This window comes from Homalodisca vitripennis, chromosome 5 (genome assembly GCF_021130785.1).
Source record: "Homalodisca vitripennis isolate AUS2020 chromosome 5, UT_GWSS_2.1, whole genome shotgun sequence".
NCBI classification, from domain to species: Eukaryota; Metazoa; Arthropoda; class Insecta; order Hemiptera; family Cicadellidae; genus Homalodisca; species Homalodisca vitripennis.
Genome location: NC_060211.1, coordinates 2,911,836 through 2,937,133, shown reverse-complemented (window position 1 = coordinate 2,937,133; position 25,298 = coordinate 2,911,836). Strand labels below are relative to the sequence as shown.

At 31.8% G+C, this 25,298-nt stretch overlaps 1 protein-coding gene across 5 annotated transcripts in view; it reads right to left on the bottom strand.

Moving 5' to 3' along the window:
• LOC124361723 (anoctamin-7-like) overlaps positions 1-25,298 on the bottom strand; it is a 168,653-nt gene that overhangs the window by 59,364 nt on the left and 83,991 nt on the right. For 3 of the 5 annotated variants that reach the window (XM_046815657.1, XM_046815654.1, XM_046815656.1), the window contains exon 3: positions 4,289-4,588. In XM_046815657.1, coding sequence (XP_046671613.1) covers positions 4,289-4,588 — 300 coding nt within the window. Of the gene's footprint in view, positions 1-4,288; positions 4,589-24,295; positions 24,913-25,298 lie in introns of those variants that run through there. The other 2 variants (XM_046815658.1, XM_046815655.1) reach the window with 2 other exon arrangements.

The window sequence follows — 25,298 nt, the reverse complement described above, 5'->3', positions numbered from 1 at the left end:
CGATTTCTAGTTTCCCAAAGTAGTTTGTTTATTAATTATAAATGTTGATTATTGTGTTTATGAGAAATCCAGTTACTTCCTGTCATGATTTACAAGTAAGTGCTCGTCATTTTTTACACATATCAACGTGGTTACCTGAGAAAGAGGGTAGATTTCAATCCACGAAACGTACTATTACACATTTTGAAACATATCAACGTGGTTACCTGAGAAAGAGGGTAGATTTCAATCCACGAAACGTACTATTACACATTTTGAAACATATCAACGTGGTTACCTGAGAAAGAGGGTAGATTTCAATCCACGAAACGTACTATTACACATTTTGGACACATATCAACGTGGTTACCTGAGAAAGAGGGTAGATTTCAATCCACGAAACGTACTATTACACATTTTGGACACATATCAACGTGGTTACCTGAGAAAGAGGGTAGATTTCAATCCACGAAACGTACTATTACACATTTTGAAACATATCAACGTGGTTACCTGAGAAAGAGGGTAGATTTCAATCCACGAAACGTACTATTACACATTTTGGACACATATCAACGTGGTTACCTGAGAAAGAGGGTAGATTTCAATCCACGAAACGTACTATTACACATTTTGGACACATATCAACGTGGTTACCTGAGAAAGAGGGTAGATTTCAATCCACGAAACGTACTATTACACATTTTGGACACATATCAACGTGGTTACCTGAGAAAGAGGGTAGATTTCAATCCACGAAACGTACTATTACACATTTTGGACACATATCAACGTGGTTACCTGAGAAAGAGGGTAGATTTCAATCCACGAAACGTACTATTACACATTTTGGACACATATCAACGTGGTTACCTGAGAAAGAGGGTAGATTTCAATCCACGAAACGTACTATTACACATTTTGGACACATATCAACGTGGTTACCTGAGAAAGAGGGTAGATTTCAATCCACGAAACGTACTATTACACATTTTGGACACATATCAACGTGGTTACCTGAGAAAGAGGGTAGATTTCAATCCACGAAACGTACTATTACACATTTTGGACACATATCAACGTGGTTACCTGAGAAAGAGGGTAGATTTCAATCCACGAAACGTACTATTACACATTTTGGACACATATCAACGTGGTTACCTGAGAAAGAGGGTAGATTTCAATCCACGAAACGTACTATTACACATTTTGAAACATATAATGATCAATGATGACAAATTTCCGAAATCCTGTTATATTTTCAGTGCAAGAAAGTTTATTCTTTAAATTATGTGTGTTAGAACCTGATCTAGCAATTTATTAAACTATTTATAGAGGTACATAAAACATAGTGCAATTATTCTCTATGTATATTGTTAAAATAATATGAATACACTCAACATTTAATTAGTTTACGGAAGCCGTAAGTGCTCAGTAGATCAAAAAAGCCATATGGATAGAGATTATAATTAGCTCAAAAACGACTTCGTAAACTAATTTTGGGTGAACGTAAACATGTACTTAGGGTTTAAGGCAAAAGCTAAAGTTACTTTATGAAGTTTCTGGGGTAAGAAACTTATACTATGTAATCTAGCTACACAAACTCGTAAGATCCTTTGTTCGTTCGAACTACGAGAAGAAAACCATCCATTGTGGAATGGGAATCAATTTTGTAGATGGCATATTTAAAGAGAATAAGTTACAAGCCAACCGCTTGAAGTTTTAATATATATTTGCGATTTAGTAGCGGTACCCCTTTCCCAACAAAACAGTGTAAAGAAATGTCTCTATAAGCAGTAATTAATAGTAAAAATGCAATAACAGATTGCAAAATTCGCATTTTTTAAAAAGCTCTCAATATTCCTTAACATTAGAGAATAAATTACGCAACGAAATAAAATTGATTGGATGTCAACTTGAAGTTAATGGTGGTGCTTCTTGAGTATGCATTCACTTACATACTTTCAGACTACTTAGCACATAAGACATGATGAAACAGAGAAATAACATTTTTGGCAATAGCATTGAAATATTATATTACAAAAAAAAAAACATAAACTATTTGATTTGTATTGATTAATTAGGATCTGGTGGGACCTTCTTGAGTCCATCAGTCTGTCCATCCGTACGTGAGACAACTCTTTATAGAAAGTTCCCAGAGACTGGAGACGGACATGGGTCCTTCTTGGTCCAAGGAGGAATCCTAATGATTGTGGGATCAAAAGGACAAAGTAGATCCGTCAGTCTGTCTGTCCATCCGTACCTGAGATAACTCTTTATAGAAAGTTCCCAGAGACTGGAGACGGACATGGGTCCTTCTTGGTCCAAGGAGGAATCCTAATGATTGTGGGATCAAAAGGACAAAGTAGATCCGTCACTCTTGGTAATAATGTGCTAGACTTGAAACTTGGCACAAGAAAGAGCTCTCTTGATTTTAGGGTCTAAAAGTAAAAGGGTATCCGTTGGGTGATGCATCTTTCGTTACATTCTGTCGGATCCTCCAATACTATGTTATATCGGTTAATTACTTTAACTTTTAGAGTAGGTTCCCCATTCTAGTTAAGGTCTAAGGTTATATCCCTGGACACTAAATTCGTTCATTACTTTTACAAGGTTTGCGACCTAAGCAGGAAGTAAGTTTCAGACAAGCATAGCATACAACTTTGAATTTAAAAAAGAAATTGGGTATTCAATAAGATTTTTTGACAAAAGTACCATGGTCAAAGTTTTGATTCATTGATAATAGTTTTACATATTATATAGTAAGTAACATAGAATTTTCCCCTATTTTCGGAGGGTATCTATACCTCCTAAACCACCCAGTGTTAGTAAGTTGGTAAGTAAGAGTAAGTCCCCCCCCGAAATAATTTTCTAAACAAGTCAGTGACTTTACGTCTAATAGACTGGTAAGTGTAAAACATCTTCAAAATAAATATTTTAAAATTTAGTCACTAATAAAAGTGAACGGAATGTTTTGACTTGTCGGCGTCGGTTCCTTATTTTGGCACCCTTATTCGCACGATCTGGGTCAAGTTCATCTCTAGGACGAGAGCAAGACAAGTGTTTTGTTTACTCATCCGAGACATGTCGCTTTACATAGAACTATTGCCTTGTTTCTAAATCCAAAACATTAAGAGTTGCAATCATAACAATAAGTTGTTTCATCTATTCATATTATAGCCTGTATTATGTTTGTACCATTTCAACTATAATTCTCATAGTAAGTAAATTTAAGATACACATTTCTAAAATCTCTATATCTAAAGTTACCAATATAACACACACAAATATTAAGTCATTTTATGTTAGGTTAGTTTAGTTTAGGTTATGTATATAACACATTGCTTTGTTGACCTGAAACCAAATATATATCTAAGATATTTATTAATCTTCAAAGTAAGAAATCAGAAGATAATATTTAAATCCGTTCAATACTTTAGTTTAAATAGTTTTTAGGAAATAAAAGATAGTACATAGGACTGTAAGAAGTAAAGAAATTAACACAGAAAAATTTAAATAATTTATCAACAAGGTCAAATGGTTAGAACTTTTAATACATCATTTGGTTAAAAAAAATAAAATTTGTTATAAAGAGATTTTAAATCCAATCCACTTGAAAATTCGTTTGTCACAGGCCGATGGGTTTGATGATTCATGGTTCTTAGATTATTTATACATAAATTTGCAATATCTTTCTTATTGGTTTCACTGAGTATGCTTTATTTGAAATATTTTTCGATTTAAAGGATGTCTTCAAATATTCTGTAGGTGCAGCAACCGAGCCTTGGTCACGTGACGTAGCTACGGTGGGAAGGGTTGAATTAATGTGAATGTTGAGTTTAGCTACAATTCGCATTTCTCTTAGTCCAGCGTCTGGAATCTGACAGCGTGCACTAAGAAGAAGGGGAATTGGAGCTAAACTCAATATTCTCATTGTGTAGGAGATTTGTGTGGCAGTACTTGTAAATTTGTATGGCAGTGTTTGTAAATTTGTATGGCAGTACTTGTAAATTTGTATGGCAGTGTTTGTAAATTTGTATGGCAGTACTTGTAAATGGTTTTGAAGTGGAGCACAAGTTGCGTATCAACATAAGGGACTTTTTAATGAGTCGCTCAATCCAATAAGCCTAGCATGGATTGGATGTCGATCGGAAGTAGGAATATAAGTAAACATTTGTTCGTAAAATCCGATGTACGGTATTTGTACTAAACAAAGTTGAATATATTTTACAATATCACTAAGAGGTTTTAACCAGTCGTAAATGAGAATGTGGAATCTGTACTTCCATAAGTTCGGACTCGTACTCACTTCTTCCATGTCCAAACCGGCCTTCCTCAGGTTGGACATGAACCTCTGCCTCCAGTTCTCGTGCTTGGCCAACTTCTTGTCGAGCATGTGCACGGGATGCGGCACCATGACAGAAGCTCTTCGGCTCTGAGCGCTGCTCCCCGCCACCAGTGTCTCCTCGTACACCATCACGAAGTCTATCTTGCGTCGACCGTCGCGGAAGTAGGTAGACATGTCGTGGTGGGCCGCCGTGAAGAACTGACCCGTCGAGGATGCGACATCTGTCAACTGGTACTTGCCCGAGTCCGAGTCCTCGTCCTCCTGAAACAAAACAACCTTAACAACACAAAGAATACATAATAAAAAAATTCAAGCAGTATCACTTGTTAAGATAGAAAAATAAGATTGGGAATACGAAGAATTCTAAATTTTAGTTCACACAGTGTGAGGGGTTTATAAAATAGGTTAGATTGTTATGAATCACAGAACTAAGACACTTTGTAATTTCAATCCCTTGGTTCAGCTGAACTGATATTTAATTACGTTCCTTGATCAAATTTTGATATCTGTCCTCAAAACTAAAATTTTGTACGTTTTCTTATACTATTGAAGTAGAAATTCAAAAGTCTGCAAACTGATCTTTTCTTAGGCGGATAGCCAACCTAACTTAAAACTAGGTTAAAGTAACAAAATTATACCATAGAATAATGAATCGTGAACTAAAACCCTTTTTAAAAATTATTTTATTTCAGACACGTGTTTCGATATAAACCATCATCAGTGAAAACACTAAGGTTAATATAGAAAAATAGTAATAAATAGCCGAACTTTCTAACCATTCTTCAATACGTTGCTATCTCCGTACTTGAAATTATTAAAGAGAATCAGAGGTTTACCATTTTTGGTCTGTTCGACGCCAACAATATACCTACAAACGTACTAACTAAATTTAGGAAACAATCATGGCCAACTTCTTTTTCATGGATGCCTCGGATTAATAAAAAAATCAATTTCAATGGTAAATTCATTGGTAGTAGGATCTCAAGTCTCAACAGTCGAGAGATACCGCTGTAGTAGGCGTAACCAGTCGGATGGTAACGTGTGCGTCTACGTCCTGATCCTCCTCGCTGGATAAGAAGAACATAGGTATCAAGGAGCACAAGATAAACGGAGACATTCACCGGCCAATGGAGAAACAGGAGGTCACTACAGTGCCGCCTTGTGAAGCAATATGATGCTGATTACTCGTAAAACCAACTGGTGTATTGCAGTATTTACAACCAAGTCGAAGGCCCAGCATCCTGAGCGATTCTGGGTTTGCTGTAGAAGTAATATGTGGGTGAGATGGTCGTGCGACCACATAAGTAATCCATATTAAAAAATGAAACATACGAGGGACTTGTACAATATAACGAGAGTAAGCTTTTGGTAAACGTTTCAGACTGACTGGACTTGGTCAAGATAAGCGAATTACTTAACATTTGGGTTTATCAAAATGCTCACAAGGACTATTAAACAGTAGTACCAAGTGTGTCTAATCACGCACCTGTCAGAATATCAATGAGCCATGTCAAGTTGTCAAGTTAACGGTGTTAACGAGTTTAACGAAAACAACCGAGTTGGAATCTGTCAGACGCGACTTGTTACAACTTGTCCGTCAAAGTTTGCGATAGTTGCCGTCACTAACTGGGAAGCGTTAACAAGCCTCACAATTCATTTTCATATGACAGCGGTACTCAATAACTATCTCCAAACCCAGCCTTACCTGGGAGACGGTTCTAAATGTAGTTTACGTATTTTTGTTGAACTCAGGGGACATGAACATATATTACCTTGTTATGACGTCTAATGATACACTTGGACGATGATAGAGCCTTCCGAAATTTTACTTTTTTCTATTTTGGAAACTGGATTCCCAAGATATGAAATGTTTTGAACTTATTGCTTTTGAAGAAGGCACAAGGAAAATCAGCGCTGGTTCGTCTACGTTGTGAATTCCACATCATAGAACAACCGCACTTAACAAATCGTTTGTCGTAACTGCAAGTCGTATGTGGAACTCTCTTCCAGCTTCCATATAAGGTTTGTCGACCTGGATCGTTTGGCTCAGCTGTTAAAGCTTTCTTCTTGAGCGGATGGCCACAATCGTGGATCGCAAGAATCTTGATTCAATGCGTTAGTGTATGATTTATATTAGTATTATTCTAATGTTCTCGTCTCCTTTTTATTTTTATAACTTTTTCAATTTTGTTGAATAATTTTTATTGTATTATGTGATTTCTATGTGTACTGGAAGTTGTTATTAGTTATATGTTACAAAATGTATAGTAAAACGTTTCGAGGATTGATATCTATTATCTTCGTCAGGTGTAAAGACAACTAGTAAATATACACGTAATTAAAAGCTACATGATACGTCAATAATCTGCCATTAAGAAAGAAAGTAAAAAGAAAAAGGAATGAAATGAAACAATCCCGAACACTGCTTGGAGTCCGGACGAGAGAAGATGTACTCAGGAGTTGTGACTGCACAGAATGCAGGTCACGAGCACGAGAAGTACAGTGTGTGACGTCATACAAACCCAGGCGACAAGTGAGTATGACGTGTGTTAGTGCTATAGTTATTAATATTTTATAATGTAGTAAGCAGCCTATGTACTCATACAATAAGTGTTGTATTTATCTTTTTTGTTAGTTTTAGATTTATAACTATTTTTATATAATTTTTACGTAATGTAACAAAACACTAACAATAATGTCAAGTTTAATTTTTAGTTTTTTTAAAAGTGAATCTTAATATTTATACTCTTTTTGGAATGAATCAATCTTTAGCCACAAACTGATTTGGAATTATGATTTTACACAGATTAAGTGTAAGAAAGGACTCAGTAATCCTGCATTAGCTTGACAAAGTAGAGAAATAATTGATAAATTAATGTTCATTCTTACCTTAATAATGAATACAAGTCGACTAAACGGGTCTGAAATATAAGATCATAAAATTGTCCTAATTGAAAACAAAGAGTGAGCTCATATTTTAAAATCTACTCCCATATAAGACGTTAGATTTTTATGACGTAATATATTTTATAACTTTTGACTAATATAAAGTAAAGCTCTTAAACCGGACTTTAATGGATTTAGATAATTTTACTCGAGAAAGTGACGTAATGTAAAGCGTGTCGATAAATATAAGTTTTAAAACTATAAAACGTTTAGTTCTGCAAGCTTTTGTTGTGTATTACAGCGTAAGATCAGATATAAAGAAAGTAGTGACGGGGAAAGAATACTCCTCCTTGTCCTCAGTGACAGTGTGAGGAGAAGGAGGTAAAAGGAATGAAAGAGAAAATAGATTAACAGCGCTGTCTATGGAGTAAGCGCGGTACCACTGGGTGTAAACATGGACAATGACAGGATTACTTCCACTCATAATTGCAATGCATTTTAAATAAATGCTACTACCGGAAGGGCTTTGTCGTTGCTTTGATGTTGCACGGTTGCCGACGGGTCTGCAAAGCTCGTGATCGTGAAGTGCAACCTCTACTGTGTTGTCTCTATATTGTTACTGCATTAATGTTAACTTTATTGAATATCTCTATAAAGGAGTTCTGATAACTGAAACAACTACTGTGTTGTCTCTACATTGTTACTGCATTAATGTTAACTTTGTTGAATATCTCTATTAAGGAGTTCTGATAAAACAGCAACCTCTACTGTGTTGTCTCTACATTATTACTGCATTAATGTTAACTTTGTTGAATATCTCTATAAAGGAGTTCTGATAAAACAGCAACCTCTACTGTGTTGTCTCTACATTGTTACTGCATTATTCTACTGTGAGTAATGACAAAATGAAACTTTTTTCGACTCTTCAAAAAAAATCTTATGGAATTTATTTTACTACTGCTGTATAGTTTACTTCATTCTGAGTAATAAAATATGCAATATAACATGTATTGAAGTAAAACTGTAGTAGTAAAACTTTTATTAGCAAACTCTTACATATACACCCTATTTTCACAATTTATGCGCATCGCTGCTTTTTGTTATATAGTGTTATTATAGTTTCATAAATTTGTATAATGCTTATGTGTTTCTGAAACTAGAATAAATTTGACACAAAATGGTAATCTCACTTTTATAGTTTTCTTACTATAACTTGGTTTGCTAGGTATGGTCTCCCCCAAATTAAAAAAAAGAAAATGTAAATTTTGAATTTCATGGGAAAAAAAATTTTAGTAAACATTTTTTTAAGGCCAAATTTAAATACTAATATTATTATATGTTTAATTCTGAACACAAAAATATATACTTCTATATATATTACTTTTAATTTATATTTTTAATAAATTTGTTTTTTAAACCCTTGCACGAGGCTCGAAAACATGCCGCCACTACAGGAATTAATGACCGCCAGTTGGAGGGTTTTAAAGTTAACTTTGTTGAATATCTCTATCAGGAAGGTCTGACAGCTGCAAGCTCTACTGTGTTGTCTCTACATTGTTACTGCATTAATGTTAACTTTATTGAATATCTCTATAAAGGAGTTCTGATAAAACTGCAACCTCTACTGTGTTGTCTCTACATTGTTACTGCAGTAATGTTAACTTTATTGAATATCTCTATAAAGGAGTTCTGTTAAAACTGAAACCACTACTGTGTTGTCTCTATATTGTTACTGCATTAATGTTAACTTTGTTGAATATCTCTAGAAAGGAGTTCTGATAACTGAAACCACTACTGTGTTGTCTCTATATTGTTACTGCATTAATGTTAACTTTGTTGAATATCTCTATAAAGGAGTTCTGATTACTGAAACCACTACTGTGATGTCTCTACATTGTTACTGCATTAATGTTAACTTTGTTGAATATCTCTAGAAAGGAGTTCTGATAACTGAAACCACTTCTGTGTTGTCTCTATATTGTTACTGCATTAATGTTAACTTTGTTGAATATCTCTAGAAAGGAGTTCTGATAACTGAAACCACTACTGTGTTGTCTCTATATTGTTACTGCATTAATGTTAACTTTATTGAATATCTCTATAAAGGAGTTCTGATTACTGAAACCACTACTGTGTTGTCTCTACATTGTTACTGCATTAATGTTAACTTTGTTGAATATCTCTATTAAGGAGTTCTGATAAAACAGCAACCTCTACTGTGTTGTCTCTACATTATTACTGCATTAATGTTAACTTTGTTGAATATCTCTATAAAGGAGTTCTGATAAAACAGCAACCTCTACTGTGTTGTCTCTACATTGTTACTGCATTATTCTACTGTGAGTAATGACAAAATGAAACTTTTTTCGACTCTTCAAAAAAAAATCTTATGGAATTTATTTTACCACTGCTGTATAGTTTACTTCATACTGAGTAATAAAATATGCAATATAAAATGTATTGAAGTAAAACTGTATTAGTAAAACTTTTATTAGCAAACTCTTACATATACACCCTATTTTCACAATTTATGCGAATCGCTGCTTTTTTGTTATATAGTGTTATTATAGTTTCATAAATTTGTATAATGCTTATGTGTTTCTGAAACTAGAATAAATTTGACACAAAATGGTAATCTCACTTTTATAGTTTTCTTACTATAACTTGGTTTGCTAGGTATGGTCTCCCCCAAATTAAAAAAAAGAAAATGTAAATTTTGAATTTCATAGGAAAAAAAATTTTAGTAAACATTTTTTTAAGGCCAAATTTAAATACTAATATTATTATATGTTTAATTCTGAACACAAAAATATATACTTCTATATATATTACTTTTAATTTATATTTTTAATAAATTTTTTTTTTTAAACCCTTGCACGAGGCTCGAAAACATGCCGCCACTACAGGAATTAATGACCGCCAGTTGGAGGGTTTTAAAGTTAACTTTGTTGAATATCTCTATCAGGAAGGTCTGACAGCTGCAAGCTCTACTGTGTTGTCTCTACATTGTTACTGCATTAATGTTAACTTTATTGAATATCTCTATAAAGGAGTTCTGATAAAACTGCAACCTCTACTGTGTTGTCTCTACATTGTTACTGCATTAATGTTAACTTTATTGAATATCTCTATAAAGGAGTTCTGATAAAACTGCAACCTCTACTGTGTTGTCTCTACATTGTTACTGCAGTAATGTTAACTTTATTGAATATCTCTAGAAAGGAGTTCTGATAACTGAAACCACTACTGTGTTGTCTCTATATTGTTACTGCATTAATGTTAACTTTGTTGAATAATTCTAGAAAGGAGTTCTGATAAAACTGAAACCACTACTGTGTTGTCTCTACATTGTTACTGCATTAATGTTAACTTTATTGAATATCTCTAGAAAGGAGTTCTGATAACTGAAACCACTACTGTGTTGTCTCTATATTGTTACTGCATTAATGTTAACTTTGTTGAATATCTCTAGAAAGGAGTTCTGATAAAACTGAAACCACTACTGTGTTGTCTCTACATTGTTACTGCATTAATGTTAACTTTATTGAATATCTCTAGAAAGGAGTTCTGATAACTGAAACCACTACTGTGTTGTCTCTATATTGTTACTGCATTAATGTTAACTTTGTTGAATATCTCTAGAAAGGAGTTCTGATAAAACTGCAACCACTACTGTGTTGTCTCTACATTGTTACTGCAGTAATGTTAACTTTATTGAATATCTCTAGAAAGGAGTTCTGATAACTGAAACCACTACTGTGTTGTCTCTATATTGTTACTGCATTAATGTTAACTTTGTTGAATATCTCTAGAAAGGAGTTCTGATAAAACTGAAACCACTACTGTGTTGTCTCTACATTGTTACTGCATTAATGTTAACTTTATTGAATATCTCTATAAAGGAGTTCTGATAAAACTGCAACCTCTACTGTGTTGTCTCTACATTGTTACTGCAGTAATGTTAACTTTATTGAATATCTCTATAAAGGAGTTCTGTTAAAACTGAAACCACTACTGTGTTGTCTCTATATTGTTACTGCATTAATGTTAACTTTGTTGAATATCTCTAGAAAGGAGTTCTGATAACTGAAACCACTACTGTGTTGTCTCTATATTGTTACTGCATTAATGTTAACTTTGTTGAATATCTCTATAAAGGAGTTCTGATTACTGAAACCACTACTGTGTTGTCTCTACATTGTTACTGCATTAATGTTAACTTTGTTGAATATCTCTAGAAAGGAGTTCTGATAACTGAAACCACTTCTGTGTTGTCTCTATATTGTTACTGCATTAATGTTAACTTTGTTGAATATCTCTAGAAAGGAGTTCTGATAACTGAAACCACTACTGTGTTGTCTCTATATTGTTACTGCATTAATGTTAACTTTATTGAATATCTCTATAAAGGAGTTCTGATTACTGAAACCACTACTGTGTTGTCTCTACATTGTTACTGCATTAATGTTAACTTTGTTGAATATCTCTATTAAGGAGTTCTGATAAAACAGCAACCTCTACTGTGTTGTCTCTACATTATTACTGCATTAATGTTAACTTTGTTGAATATCTCTATAAAGGAGTTCTGATAAAACAGCAACCTCTACTGTGTTGTCTCTACATTGTTACTGCATTATTCTACTGTGAGTAATGACAAAATGAAACTTTTTTCGACTCTTCAAAAAAAATCTTATGGAATTTATTTTACTACTGCTGTATAGTTTACTTCATACTGAGTAATAAAATATGCAATATAACATGTATTGAAGTAAAACTGTATTAGTAAAACTTTTATTAGCAAACTCTTACATATACACCCTATTTTCACAATTTATGCGCATCGCTGCTTTTTGTTATATAGTGTTATTATAGTTTCATAAATTTGTATAATGCTTATGTGTTTCTGAAACTAGAATAAATTTGACACAAAATGGTAATCTCACTTTTATAGTTTTCTTACTATAACTTGGTTTGCTAGGTATGGTCCCCCCCCAAATAAAAAAAAAAGAAAATGTAAATTTTGAATTTCATGGGGAAAAAAATCGTAGTAAACATTTTTTTAAGGCCAAATTTAAATACTAATATTATTATATGTTTAATTCTGAACACAAAAATATATACTTCTATATATATTACTTTTAATTTATATTTTTAATAAATGTTTTAAAAAAACCCTTGCACGAGGCTCGAAAACATGCCGCCACTACAGGAAAAAATGACCGCCAGTTGGAGGGTTTTAAAGTTAACTTTGTTGAATATCTCTATCAGGAAGGTCTGACAGCTGCAAACTCTACTGTGTTGTCTCTACATTGTTACTGCATTAATGTTAACTTTATTGAATATCTCTATAAAGGAGTTCTGATAAAACTGCAACCTCTACTGTGTTGTCTCTACATTGTTACTGCAGTAATGTTAACTTTATTGAATATCTCTATAAAGGAGTTCTGATAAAACTGCAACCTCTACTGTGTTGTCTCTATATTGTTACTGCATTAAAGTTAACTTTATTGAATATCTCTAGAAAGGAGTTCTGATAACTGAAACCACTACTGTGTTGTCTCTATATTGTTACTGCATTAATGTTAACTTTGTTGAATATCTCTAGAAAGGAGTTCTGATTACTGAAACCACTACTGTGTTGTCTCTACATTGTTACTGCATTAATGTTAACTTTGTTGAATATCTCTATAAAGGAGTTCTGATTACTGAAACCACTAGTGTGTTGTCTCTACATTGTTACTGCATTAAAGTTAACTTTATTGAATATCTCTAGAAAGGAGTTCTGATAAAACTACAACCTCTACTGTGTTGTCTCTATAATGTTACTGCATTAAAGTTAACTTTATTGAATATCTCTAGAAAGTAGTTCTGATAACTGAAACCACTACTGTGTTGTCTCTATATTGTTACTGCAAAGGGGATTCACCACTGAAAATAATGAAAAAATATAAAATTTTCAAAAAAAGTTTTTTTTGTCATATTTTGTCATTTGGTACCTACTGAACAAAAAAATAGTATCCTAAGACCTATATTTTAACCCTAAGTATGAAAAAACACGTTTTTTTGCAAGGGTGTCAATGTCCAAAATTTCACATTTTTACTATATACCTTATTTTTTACTAAAAACGTCATAATTTTTTTTATATATTTCATTATAAATATGTAAACCAGATATTTAAATCTAGTTTAATACGCATATCAATCATTGTACTGTTTTATTTTCATTACTCTATGCTGAAGAAGAAGAAGTAGTAATAGAATAAAAACAAAACAATTTGTGTTCTGTCATCTGTCATTCTACTGTTGAGTTTCAGGCTGTTTGTTTTAAGTGAAGTTTAGTTCATTTTTATGCCGTAAAATATGGGAAGAGTCAAGAATACAAAAAAAAAATGTTGCTAGAAGAAATAAGGACAATATTGCAAAGCGGTATGAGGTGCAACCTGCAACCTACGTCACCGACCGAACTCTGTTTTTATTTTACAATGTATATATATATGTATATTTTATTGAACACTGACATAATAATATGACCTAATATTGATGTATAATACAACCTTTTGACCTAATATATTGTGTAAATTTATTTCAGAACCATAAACTAAAAAAATATACGTGATATATTAGTGTTGAACCCACGTTTACTTTCTATTGCAGTTTTCCGAAAGTTTGAATTTCGATAAATTTTCAGACAAAAATCGATATATCTTGGGAAATAATTGAGATAGAAAGTTCATATTTTTACCACATATTAAGTAGATCTTTTTCTAAATATTTAGGTAGAATTAGATTTTTAGGTATATATGATGAATAGAAACATAATTTTATATATATGCATGTTTTTTTTTCTTAAAGTCTAAAGTTTACTAAATTATTTTATTAAAACGACTAATGCTACCATGATAAATCTACCTAAATATTTAGATTAGATCCATATCTTCAAAATTAGACCATGAGTAGTGCAATATGTTGGATAGTTTCTTAGATATATCAATTTTAAATATGGTCTGAAAAACGCGAAAAACCCCCGTTTTATTCGCTGTAGGCTGTATGTGACAACTATTTGGCCGTTTTATATTTTTGTATTTTTTGTTAGCCTACTACACACTAGAAAAAAAATGGTTAAGCTATTTTTATTGTGTATTTAAAAAAAAGTATGTTTTCAGTGGTGAATCCCCTGAAAGGAGTTCTGATAACTGAAACCACTACTGTGTTGTCTCTATATTGTTACTGCATTAATGTTAACTTTATTGAATATCTCTATAAGGGAGTTCTGACAACTGCAACTTCTTCTGTGTTGTCTCTGAATTTCTCCGCATTGTTACTGCATTAATTTTAACTTTGTTGAATATCTCTATAAGGGAGTTCTGAGAACCGCAACCTCTAGTGTGTTTTCTACATTGTTACTGCATTAATTTATATGTTCTATAATAACTTTACGACATCAATCATATAATAGCCTAAAATGTCAACTATTCCATAAACCTGTGTTAAACAGGTAATACGCTGAAAATGATTTTTAAAGAGGGCTGATCCCCTTTTTACTATAGTATAGTGTGCCCGTCCTTATAGAACACCTGTTTCTTTTAAACACAAAAGCGGGGAGAATCGGTACAGTATAAGTTTCATAGTCGGTCTCAGACAGGGTGTGAATGTGCGACGTTTGTCCTTAGGATTTGAATTGAATTTCGACTCCTTAGACCGTACGACCAGTCACTGTTACAAACAACTGCTTTGTTATGTATTTAAGAGCAGTTAAAAAACAATACATGAAGTTTATTGCTATATTTATGTTATTATGAATGTATTTGCTGCCAAATATTAATCTTTGATTCTAGTAAAACGACTTTAATCTTTTCCATATAAGAACAATATTAAACCTCATGCAATTAACCTTATTTTTCATCGTAGTCTCATTTAGAGAGATACTGAATACTCATCAACGTTAACGTTTCTTGTTGTAAAGTGAACACTCTTTGATTCTAGTAAAACGACTTTAATCTTTTCCATATAAGAACAATATTAAACCTCATGCAATTAACCTTATTTTTCATCGTAGTCTCATTTAGAGAGATACTGAATACTCATCAACGTTAACGTTTCTTGTTGTAAAGTGAACACTCTTTGATTCTAGTAAAACGACTTTAATCTTTTCCATATAAGAACAATATTAAACCTCATGCAATTAACCTTATTTTTCATCGTAGTCTCATTTAGAGAGATACTGAATACTCATCAACGTTAACGTTTCTTGTTGTAAAGTGAACACTCTTTGATTCTAGTAAAACGACTTTAATCTGTTCCATATAAGAACAATATTAAACCTCATGCAATTAACCTTATTTTTCATCGTAGTCTCATTTAGAGAGATACTGAATACTCATCAACGTTAACGTTTCTTGTTGTAAAGTGAACACTCTTTGATTCTAGTAAAACGACTTTAATCTTTTCCATATAAGAACAATATTAAACCTCATGCAATTAACCTTATTTTTCATCGTAGTCTCATTTAGAGAGATACTGAATACTCATCAACGTTAACGTTTCTTGTTGTAAAGTGAACACTCTTTGATTCTAGTAAAACGACTTTATCTTTTTCCATATAAGAACAATATAAAACCTCATGCAATTAACCTTATTTTTCATCGTAGTCTCATTTAGAGAGATACTGACATCAACGTTAACGTTTCTTGTTGTAAAGTGAACACTCTTTGATTCTAGTAAAACGACTTTAATCTTTTCCATATAAGAACAATATTAAACCTCATGCAATTAACTTATTTTTCATCGTAAGTCTCATTTAGAGAGATACTGAATACTCATCAACGTTAACGTTTCTTGTTGTAAAGTGAACACTCTTTGATTCTAGTAAAACGACTTTAATCTTTTCCATATAAGAAACAATATTAAACCTCATGCAATTAACTTATTTTTCATCGTATAGTCTCATTTAGAGAGATACTGAATACTCATCAACGTTAACGTTTCTTGTTGTAAAGTGAACACTCTTTGATTCTAGTAAAACGACTTTAATCTTTTCCATATAAGAACAATATTAAACCTCATGCAATTAACCTTATTTTTCATCGTAGTCTCATTTAGAGGAGATATGAATACTCATCAACGTTAACGTTTCTTGTTGTAAAGTGAACACTCTTTGATTCTAGTAAAAACGACTTTAATCTTTTCCATATAAGAACAATATTAAACCTCATGCAATTAACCTTATTTTTCATCGTAGTCTCATTTAGAGAGATACTGAATACTCATCAACGTTAACGTTTCTTGTTGTAAAGTGAACACTCTTTGATTCTAGTTTAAAACGACTTTAATCTTTTCCATATAAGAACAAATATTAAACCTCATGCAATTAACCTTATTTTTTCATCGTAGTCTCATTTAGAGAGATACTGAATACTCATCAACGTTAACGTTTCTTGTTGTAAAGTGAACACTCTTTGATTCTAGTAAAAACGACTTTAATCTGTTCCATATAAGAACAATATTAAACCTCATGCAATTAACCTTATTTTTCATCGTAGTCTCATTTAGAGAGATACTGAATACTCATCAACGTTAACGTTTCTTGTTGTAAAGTGAACACTCTTTGATTCTAGTAAAACGACTTTAATCTGTTCCATATAAGAACAATATTAAACCTCATGCAATTAACCTTATTTTTCATCGTTAGTCTCATTTTAGAGAGATACTGAATACTCATCAACGTTAACGTTTCTTGTTGTAAAGTGAACACTCTTTGAATTCTAGTAAAACGACTTTAATCTTTTCCATATAAGAACAATATTAAACCTCATGCAATTAACCTTATTTTTCATTCGTAGTCTCATTTAGAGAGATACTGAATACTCATCAACGTTAACGTTTCTTGTTGTAAAGTGAACACTCTTTGATTCTAGTAAAACGACTTTAATCTTTTCCATATAAGAACAATATTAAACCTCATTGCAATTAACCTTATTTTTCATCGTAGTCTCATTTAGAGAGATACTGAATACTCATCAACGTTAACGTTTCTTGTTGTAAAGTGAACACTCTTTGATTCTAGTAAAACGACTTTAATCTTTTCCATATAAGAACAATATTAAACCTCATGCAATTAACCTTATTTTTCATCGTAGTCTCATTTAGAGAGATACTGAATACTCATCAACGTTAACGTTTCTTGTTGTAAAGTGAACACTCTTTGATTCTAGTAAAACGACTTTAATCTTTTCCATATAAGAACAATATTAAACCTCATGCAATTAACCTTATTTTTCATCGTAGTCTCATTTAGAGAGATACTGAATACTCATCAACGTTAACGTTTCTTGTTGTAAAGTGAACACTCTTTGATTCTAGTAAAACGACTTTAATCTTTTCCATATAAGAACAATATTAAACCTCATGCAATTAACCTTATTTTTCATCGTAGTCTCATTTAGAGAGATACTGAATACTCATCAACGTTAACGTTTCTTGTTGTAAAGTGAACACTCTTTGATTCTAGTAAAACGACTTTAATCTTTTCCATATAAGAACAATATTAAACCTCATGCAATTAACCTTATTTTTCATCGTAGTCTCATTTAGAGAGATACTGAATACTCATCAACGTTAACGTTTCTTGTTGTAAAGTGAACACTCTTTGATTCTAGTAAAACGACTTTAATCTGTTTTCCATATAAGAACAATATTAAACCTCATGCAATTAACCTTATTTTTCATCGTAGTCTCATTTAGAGAGATACTGAATACTCATCAACGTTAACGTTTCTTGTTGTAAAGTGAACACTCTTTGATTCTAGTAAAACGACTTTAATCTGTTCCATATAAGAACAATATTAAACCTCATGCAATTAACCTTATTTTTCATCGTAGTCTCATTTAGAGAGATACTGAATACTCATCAACGTTAACGTTTCTTGTTGTAAAGTGAACACTCTTTGATTCTAGTAAAACGACTTTAATCTGTTCCATATAAGAACAATATTAAACCTCATGCAATTAACCTTATTTTTCATCGTAGTCTCATTTAGAGAGATACTGAATACTCATCAACGTTAACGTTTCTTGTTGTAAAGTGAACACTCTTTGATTCTAGTAAAACGACTTTAATCTGTTTCCATATAAGAACAATATTAAACCTCATGCAATTAACCTTATTTTTCATCGTAGTCTCATTTAGAGAGATACTGAATACTCATCAACGTTAACGTTTCTTGTTGTAAAGTGAACACTCTTTGATTCTAGTAAAACGACTTTAATCTTTTCCATATAAGAACAATATTAAACCTCATGCAATTAACCTTATTTTTCATCGTAGTCTCATTTAGAGAGATACTGAATACTCATCAACGTTAACGTTTCTTGTTGTAAAGTGAACACTCTTTGATTCTAGTAAAACGACTTTAATCTTTTCCATATAAGAACAATATTAAACCTCATGCAATTAACCTTATTTTTCATCGTAGTCTCATTTAGAGAGATACTGAATACTCATCAACGTTAACGTTTCTTGTTGTAAAGTGAACACTCTTTGATTCTAGTAAAACGACTTTAATCTTATATAAGAACAATTCATGCAATTAACCTTATTTTTCATCGTAGTCTCATTTAGAGAGATACTGAATACTCATCAACGTTAACGTTTCTTGTTGTAAAGTGAACACTCTTTGATTCTAGTAAAACGACTTTAATCTGTTCCATATAAGAACAATATTAAACCTCATGCAATTAACCTTATTTTTCATCGTAGTCTCATTTAGAGAGATACTGAATACTCATCAACGTTAACGTTTCTTGTTGTAAAGTGAACACTCTTTGATTCTAGTAAAACGACTTTAATCTTTTCCATATAAGAACAATATTAAACCTCATGCAATTAACCTTATTTTTCATCGTAGTCTCATTTAGAGAGATACTGAATACTCATCAACGTTAACGTTTCTTGTTGTAAAGTGAACACTCTTTGATTCTAGTAAAACGACTTTAATCTTTTCCATATAAGAACAATATTAAACCTCATGCAATTAACCTTATTTTTCATCGTAGTCTCATTTAGAGAGATACTGAATACTCATCAACGTTAACGTTTCTTGTTGTAAAGTGAACACTCTTTGATTCTAGTAAAACGACTTTAATCTGTTCCATATAAGAACAATATTAAACCTCATGCAATTAACCTTATTTTTCATCGTAGTCTCATTTAGAGAGATACTGAATACTCATCAACGTTAACGTTTCTTGTTGTAAAGTGAACACTCTTTGATTCTAGTAAAACGACTTTAATCTTTTTCCATATAAGAACAATATTAAACCTCATGCAATTAACCTTATTTTTCATCGTAGTCTCATTTAGAGAGATACTGAATACTCATCAACGTTAACGTTTCTTGTTGTAAAGTGAACACTCTTTGATTCTAGTAAAACGACTTTAATCTTTTCCATATAAGAACAATATTAAACCTCATGCAATTAACCTTATTTTTCATCGTAGTCTCATTTAGAGAGATACTGAATACTCATCAACGTTAACGTTTCTTGTTGTAAAGTGAACACTCTTTGATTCTAGTAAAACGACTTTAATCTTTTCCATATAAGAACAATATTAAACCTCATGCAATTAACCTTATTTTTCATCGTAGTCTCATTTAGAGAGATACTGAATACTCATCAACGTTAACGTTTCTTGTTGTAAAGTGAACACTCTTTGATTCTAGTAAAACGACTTTAATCTTTTCCATATAAGAACAATATTAAACCTCATGCAATTAACCTTATTTTTCATCGTAGTCTCATTTAGAGAGATACTGAATACTCATCAACGTTAACGTTTCTTGTTGTAAAGTGAACACTCTTTGATTCTAGTAAAACGACTTTAATCTTTTCCATATAAGAACAATATTAAACCTCATGCAATTAACCTTATTTTTCATCGTAGTCTCATTTAGAGAGATACTGAATACTCATCAACGTTAACGTTTCTTGTTGTAAAGTGAACACTCTTTGATTCTAGTAAAACGACTTTAATCTTTTCCATATAAGAACAATATTAAACCTCATGCAATTAACCTTATTTTTCATCGTAGTCTCATTTAGAGAGATACTGAATACTCATCAACGTTAACGTTTCTTGTTGTAAAGTGAACACTCTTTGATTCTAGTAAAACGACTTTAATCTGTTCCATATAAGAACAATATTAAACCTCATGCAATTAACCTTATTTTTCATCGTAGTCTCATTTAGAGAGATACTGAATACTCATCAACGTTAACGTTTCTTGTTGTAAAGTGAACACTCTTTGATTCTAGTAAAACGACTTTAATCTGTTCCATATAAGAACAATATTAAACCTCATGCAATTAACCTTATTTTTCATCTTAGTCTCATTTAGAGAGATACTGAATACTCATCAACGTTAACGTTTCTTGTTGTAAAGTGAACACTCTTTGATTCTAGTAAAACGACTTTAATCTTTTCCATATAAGAACAATATTAAACCTCATGCAATTAACCTTATTTTTCATCGTAGTCTCATTTAGAGAGATACTGAATACTCATCAACGTTAACGTTTCTTGTTGTAAAGTGAACACTCTTTGATTCTAGTAAAACGACTTTAATCTTTTCCATATAAGAACAATATTAAACCTCATGCAATTAACCTTATTTTTCATCGTAGTCTCATTTAGAGAGATACTGAATACTCATCAACGTTAACGTTTCTTGTTGTAAAGTGAACACTCTTTGATTCTAGTAAAACGACTTTAATCTTTTCCATATAAGAACAATATTAAACCTCATGCAATTAACCTTATTTTTCATCGTAGTCTCATTTAGAGAGATACTGAATACTCATCAACGTTAACGTTTCTTGTTGTAAAGTGAACACTCTTTGATTCTAGTAAAACGACTTTAATCTTTTCCATATAAGAACAATATTAAACCTCATGCAATTAACCTTATTTTTCATCGTAGTCTCATTTAGAGAGATACTGAATACTCATCAACGTTAACGTTTCTTGTTGTAAAGTGAACACTCTTTGATTCTAGTAAAACGACTTTAATCTGTTCCATATAAGAACAATATTAAACCTCATGCAATTAACCTTATTTTTCATCGTAGTCTCATTTAGAGAGATACTGAATACTCATCAACGTTAACGTTTCTTGTTGTAAAGTGAACACTCTTTGATTCTAGTAAAACGACTTTAATCTGTTCCATATAAGAACAATATTAAACCTCATGCAATTAACCTTATTTTCCATCGTAGTCTCATTTAGAGAGATACTGAATACTCATCAACGTTAACGTTTCTTGTTGTAAAGTGAACACTCTTTGATTCTAGTAAAACGACTTTAATCTTTTCCATATAAGAACAATATTAAACCTCATGCAATTAACCTTATTTTTCATCGTAGTCTCATTTAGAGAGATACTGAATACTCATCAACGTTAACGTTTCTTGTTGTAAAGTGAACACTCTTTGATTCTAGTAAAACGACTTTAATCCTATCCATATAAGAACAATATTAAACCTCATGCAATTAACCTTATTTTTCATCGTAGTCTCATTTAGAGAGATACTGAATACTCATCAACGTTAACGTTTCTTGTTGTAAAGTGAACACTCTTTGATTCTAGTAAAACGACTTTAATCTTTTCCATATAAGAACAATATTAAACCTCATGCAATTAACCTTATTTTTCATCGTAGTCTCATTTAGAGAGATACTGAATACTCATCAACGTTAACGTTTCTTGTTGTAAAGTGAACACTCTTTGATTCTAGTAAAACGACTTTAATCTTTTCCATATAAGAACAATATTAAACCTCATGCAATTAACCTTATTTTTCATCTTAGTCTCATTTAGAGAGATACTGAATACTCATCAACGTTAACGTTTCTTGTTGTAAAGTGAACACTCTTTGATTCTAGTAAAACGACTTTAATCTGTTCCATATAAGAACAATATTAAACCTCATGCAATTAACCTTATTTTTCATCGTAGTCTCATTTAGAGAGATACTGAATACTCATCAACGTTAACGTTTCTTGTTGTAAAGTGAACACTCTTTGATTCTAGTAAAAACGACTTTAATCCTATCCATATAAGAACAATATTAAACCTCATGCAATTAACCTTATTTTTCATCGTAGTCTCATTTAGAGAGATACTGAATACTCATCAACGTTAACGTTTCTTGTTGTAAAGTGAACACTCTTTGATTCTAGTAAAACGACTTTAATCCTATCCATATAAGAACAATATTAAACCTCATGCAATTAACCTTATTTTTCATCGTAGTCTCATTTAAAGAGATACTGAATACTCATCAACGTTAACGTTTCTTGTTGTAAAGTGAACACTCTTTGATTCTAGTAAAACGACTTTAATCCTATCCATATAAGAACAATATTAAACCTCATGCAATTAACCTTATTTTTCATCGTAGTCTCATTTAAAGAGATACTGAATACTCATCAACGTTAACGTTTCTTGTTGTAAAGTGAACACTCTTTGAATATTGAAACGACGAAGCACAAGACAATTTTAGATTTATTTCTTAATAACCCATAAAAATATCGGAAAAAAAACTAAAAAGTATTTTTTTGAGTGTACAATATATATTTACACTAACACATTTCCCATAGTTCTGTATTCATTTATTTGTATAATTTGATAATAATTCCTATACTTATTTTCTGATTTATGTTAGAAAACACTTTCATATATAATTTTAATGATATTAAAATGTTATATTATTTGTTAGAAATGGAAAATAAAAAACACTATTTTGATTGTTTTACTATTTAAGCAGTAAGTAAGAAATGCCTACATTGAAGATGTGAAGTACGAGTAGGCCTACCATTGTGAGGTGTTGGTATGTTGTCGTACGCGAGGGAACACGTACACTACTATAGAAATTAATTATATGAGCACGGTTATATTTAGAAGTTATATGCGAACATAAATGCGTGTTGTGTAGCTTTATGAAAATAAATATTATTTGGAATTTTGGTTTGTCTGATATTATGATTAAACTCCAACACTTTTTCTGTCACACTTAGATCCATTAATAATTTTACTTGTCATTTTTAATTAGTCACATAAATGTACAAGACACAACGAAACTCATTCATATTGATTACGATTATCTCTGTATCTACTTGATGGATTTAGATCAAATGTACACAAATTCGTCCCTTCTTTAATTACTCCCTAATAAGCAGTTTTTAAATTAAATTATATTTAAGTTTATACATGAGGATGATTTATATAATACTATAAACAATACTTGATTGATTTTTAGAAACGTTTATTCGTGTAGGTCCCTCAAGAGCTGAATGTAGTGTAACGATCACGGGTTCCACCTCAGGGAGCTGAAACTCTTACACCGTATTTTGTAAAGGTGTTATGCGGGTGTCCCATAATAAAGATATGTAATGTGCTATTAATATGCATCAGAACATTTTCTGTTATTTCTTGTGAAGTTTATACTCTCTGAATATTCAAAAGATGAAGTACAAACAAATTATACATTTTTCTGAATAACTAATAAAAATGTGGATGTGTATTAATGAGATTTTTAAACTGAGACATCTCTTATAGCTCATAAGACCTACAAGAATGCCCTAACGGTGTTAAAGTTTTGAACCTAACCTTATGTGATTAAAGCCAACCTATCTTCAATTAGGGCCGGGTAATAATAAGTGCATACCACAACGAGTCTCTCTTATAATTTATTGTTCAACGCGTAAAGGTGAGGAAGGTGATTAGGTGGGTGAAACCAAGCCTGCGCTGAAGTTGATTTCTTGTTTATCACACGAAAGAATTTCATTTTTGAGATTAAGTATTAATTTGTTAAAAAAAAGAAAAAAAAAAAACAAGATGTGAAGGATCTTCAAGAGTAAAATATATTAAAATTTGAACTTTTAATTTCACATATCCTTCATAGTTTTCATATATTCGTTTGATTTAATTATGTAAAAAGCAAATGGACTAAAAAGAAAGTAAGTTTTATTTTTCTTAATGAATTCTGAACGGTAAAGTGAACTGCAGGTGGAAGACGGGACTTACGTAACAACAGCACAGGCGTTTACGGAGTGCAGCTGGCTGGTGCATAGAGCCTGATCACTACTGCGACTATGTTCACTGTCCAACCCACTCACTGCCCAGGCAGCTTTATCAGTAGCTGTCAGCTATAGTCTCTCTTATCACTAACTGTCCATTGTGTCCACTGCCTGCCTGCCCTTCGTCTCGGCCAAATGGTGCGGTAAGGTCATTGTAGCTAAGTACTCTAGTGTAAGGTGAGTTAAGCCGTGTACTCTTTTCAATACTGATTAATAATTATTTATTTAGTAACATAAACATTAAAATCTAAGCGATAATAATCTTCCGTAACAACAGTAGTCAGTAGACAAGTGTCAAGGTCATTGTAGCTAAGTACTCTAGTGTAAGGTGAGTTAAGCCGTGTACTCTTTTCAATACTGATTAATAATGATTTATTTAGTAACATAAACATTAATAACTAAGCGATAATAATCTTCCGTAACAACAGTAGTCACTAGACAAGTGTCAAGGTCATTGTAGCTAAGTACTCTAGTGTAAGGTGAGTTAAGCCGTGTAATCTTTTCAATACTGATTAATAATTATTTATTTAGTAACATAAACATTAATAACTAAGCGATATTAATCTTCCGTAACAACAGTAGTCACTAGACAAGTATCAAGGTCATTGTAGCTAAGTACTCTAGTGTAAGGTGAGTTAAGCCGTGTAATCTTTTCAATACTGATTAATAATTATTTATTTAGTAACATAAACATTAAAAACTAAGCGATAATAAACTTCGGTAACAACAGTAGTCAGTAGAGACCAGTGTCAAGGTCATTGTAGCTAAGTACTCTAGTGTAAGGTGAGTTAAGCCGTGTACTCTTTTCAATACTGATTAATAATTATTTATTTAGTAACATAAACATTAATAACTAAGCGATAATAATCTTCCGTAACAACAGTAGTCACTAGACAAGTGTCAAGGTCATTGTAGCTAAGTACTCTAGTGTAAGGTGAGTTAAGCCGTGT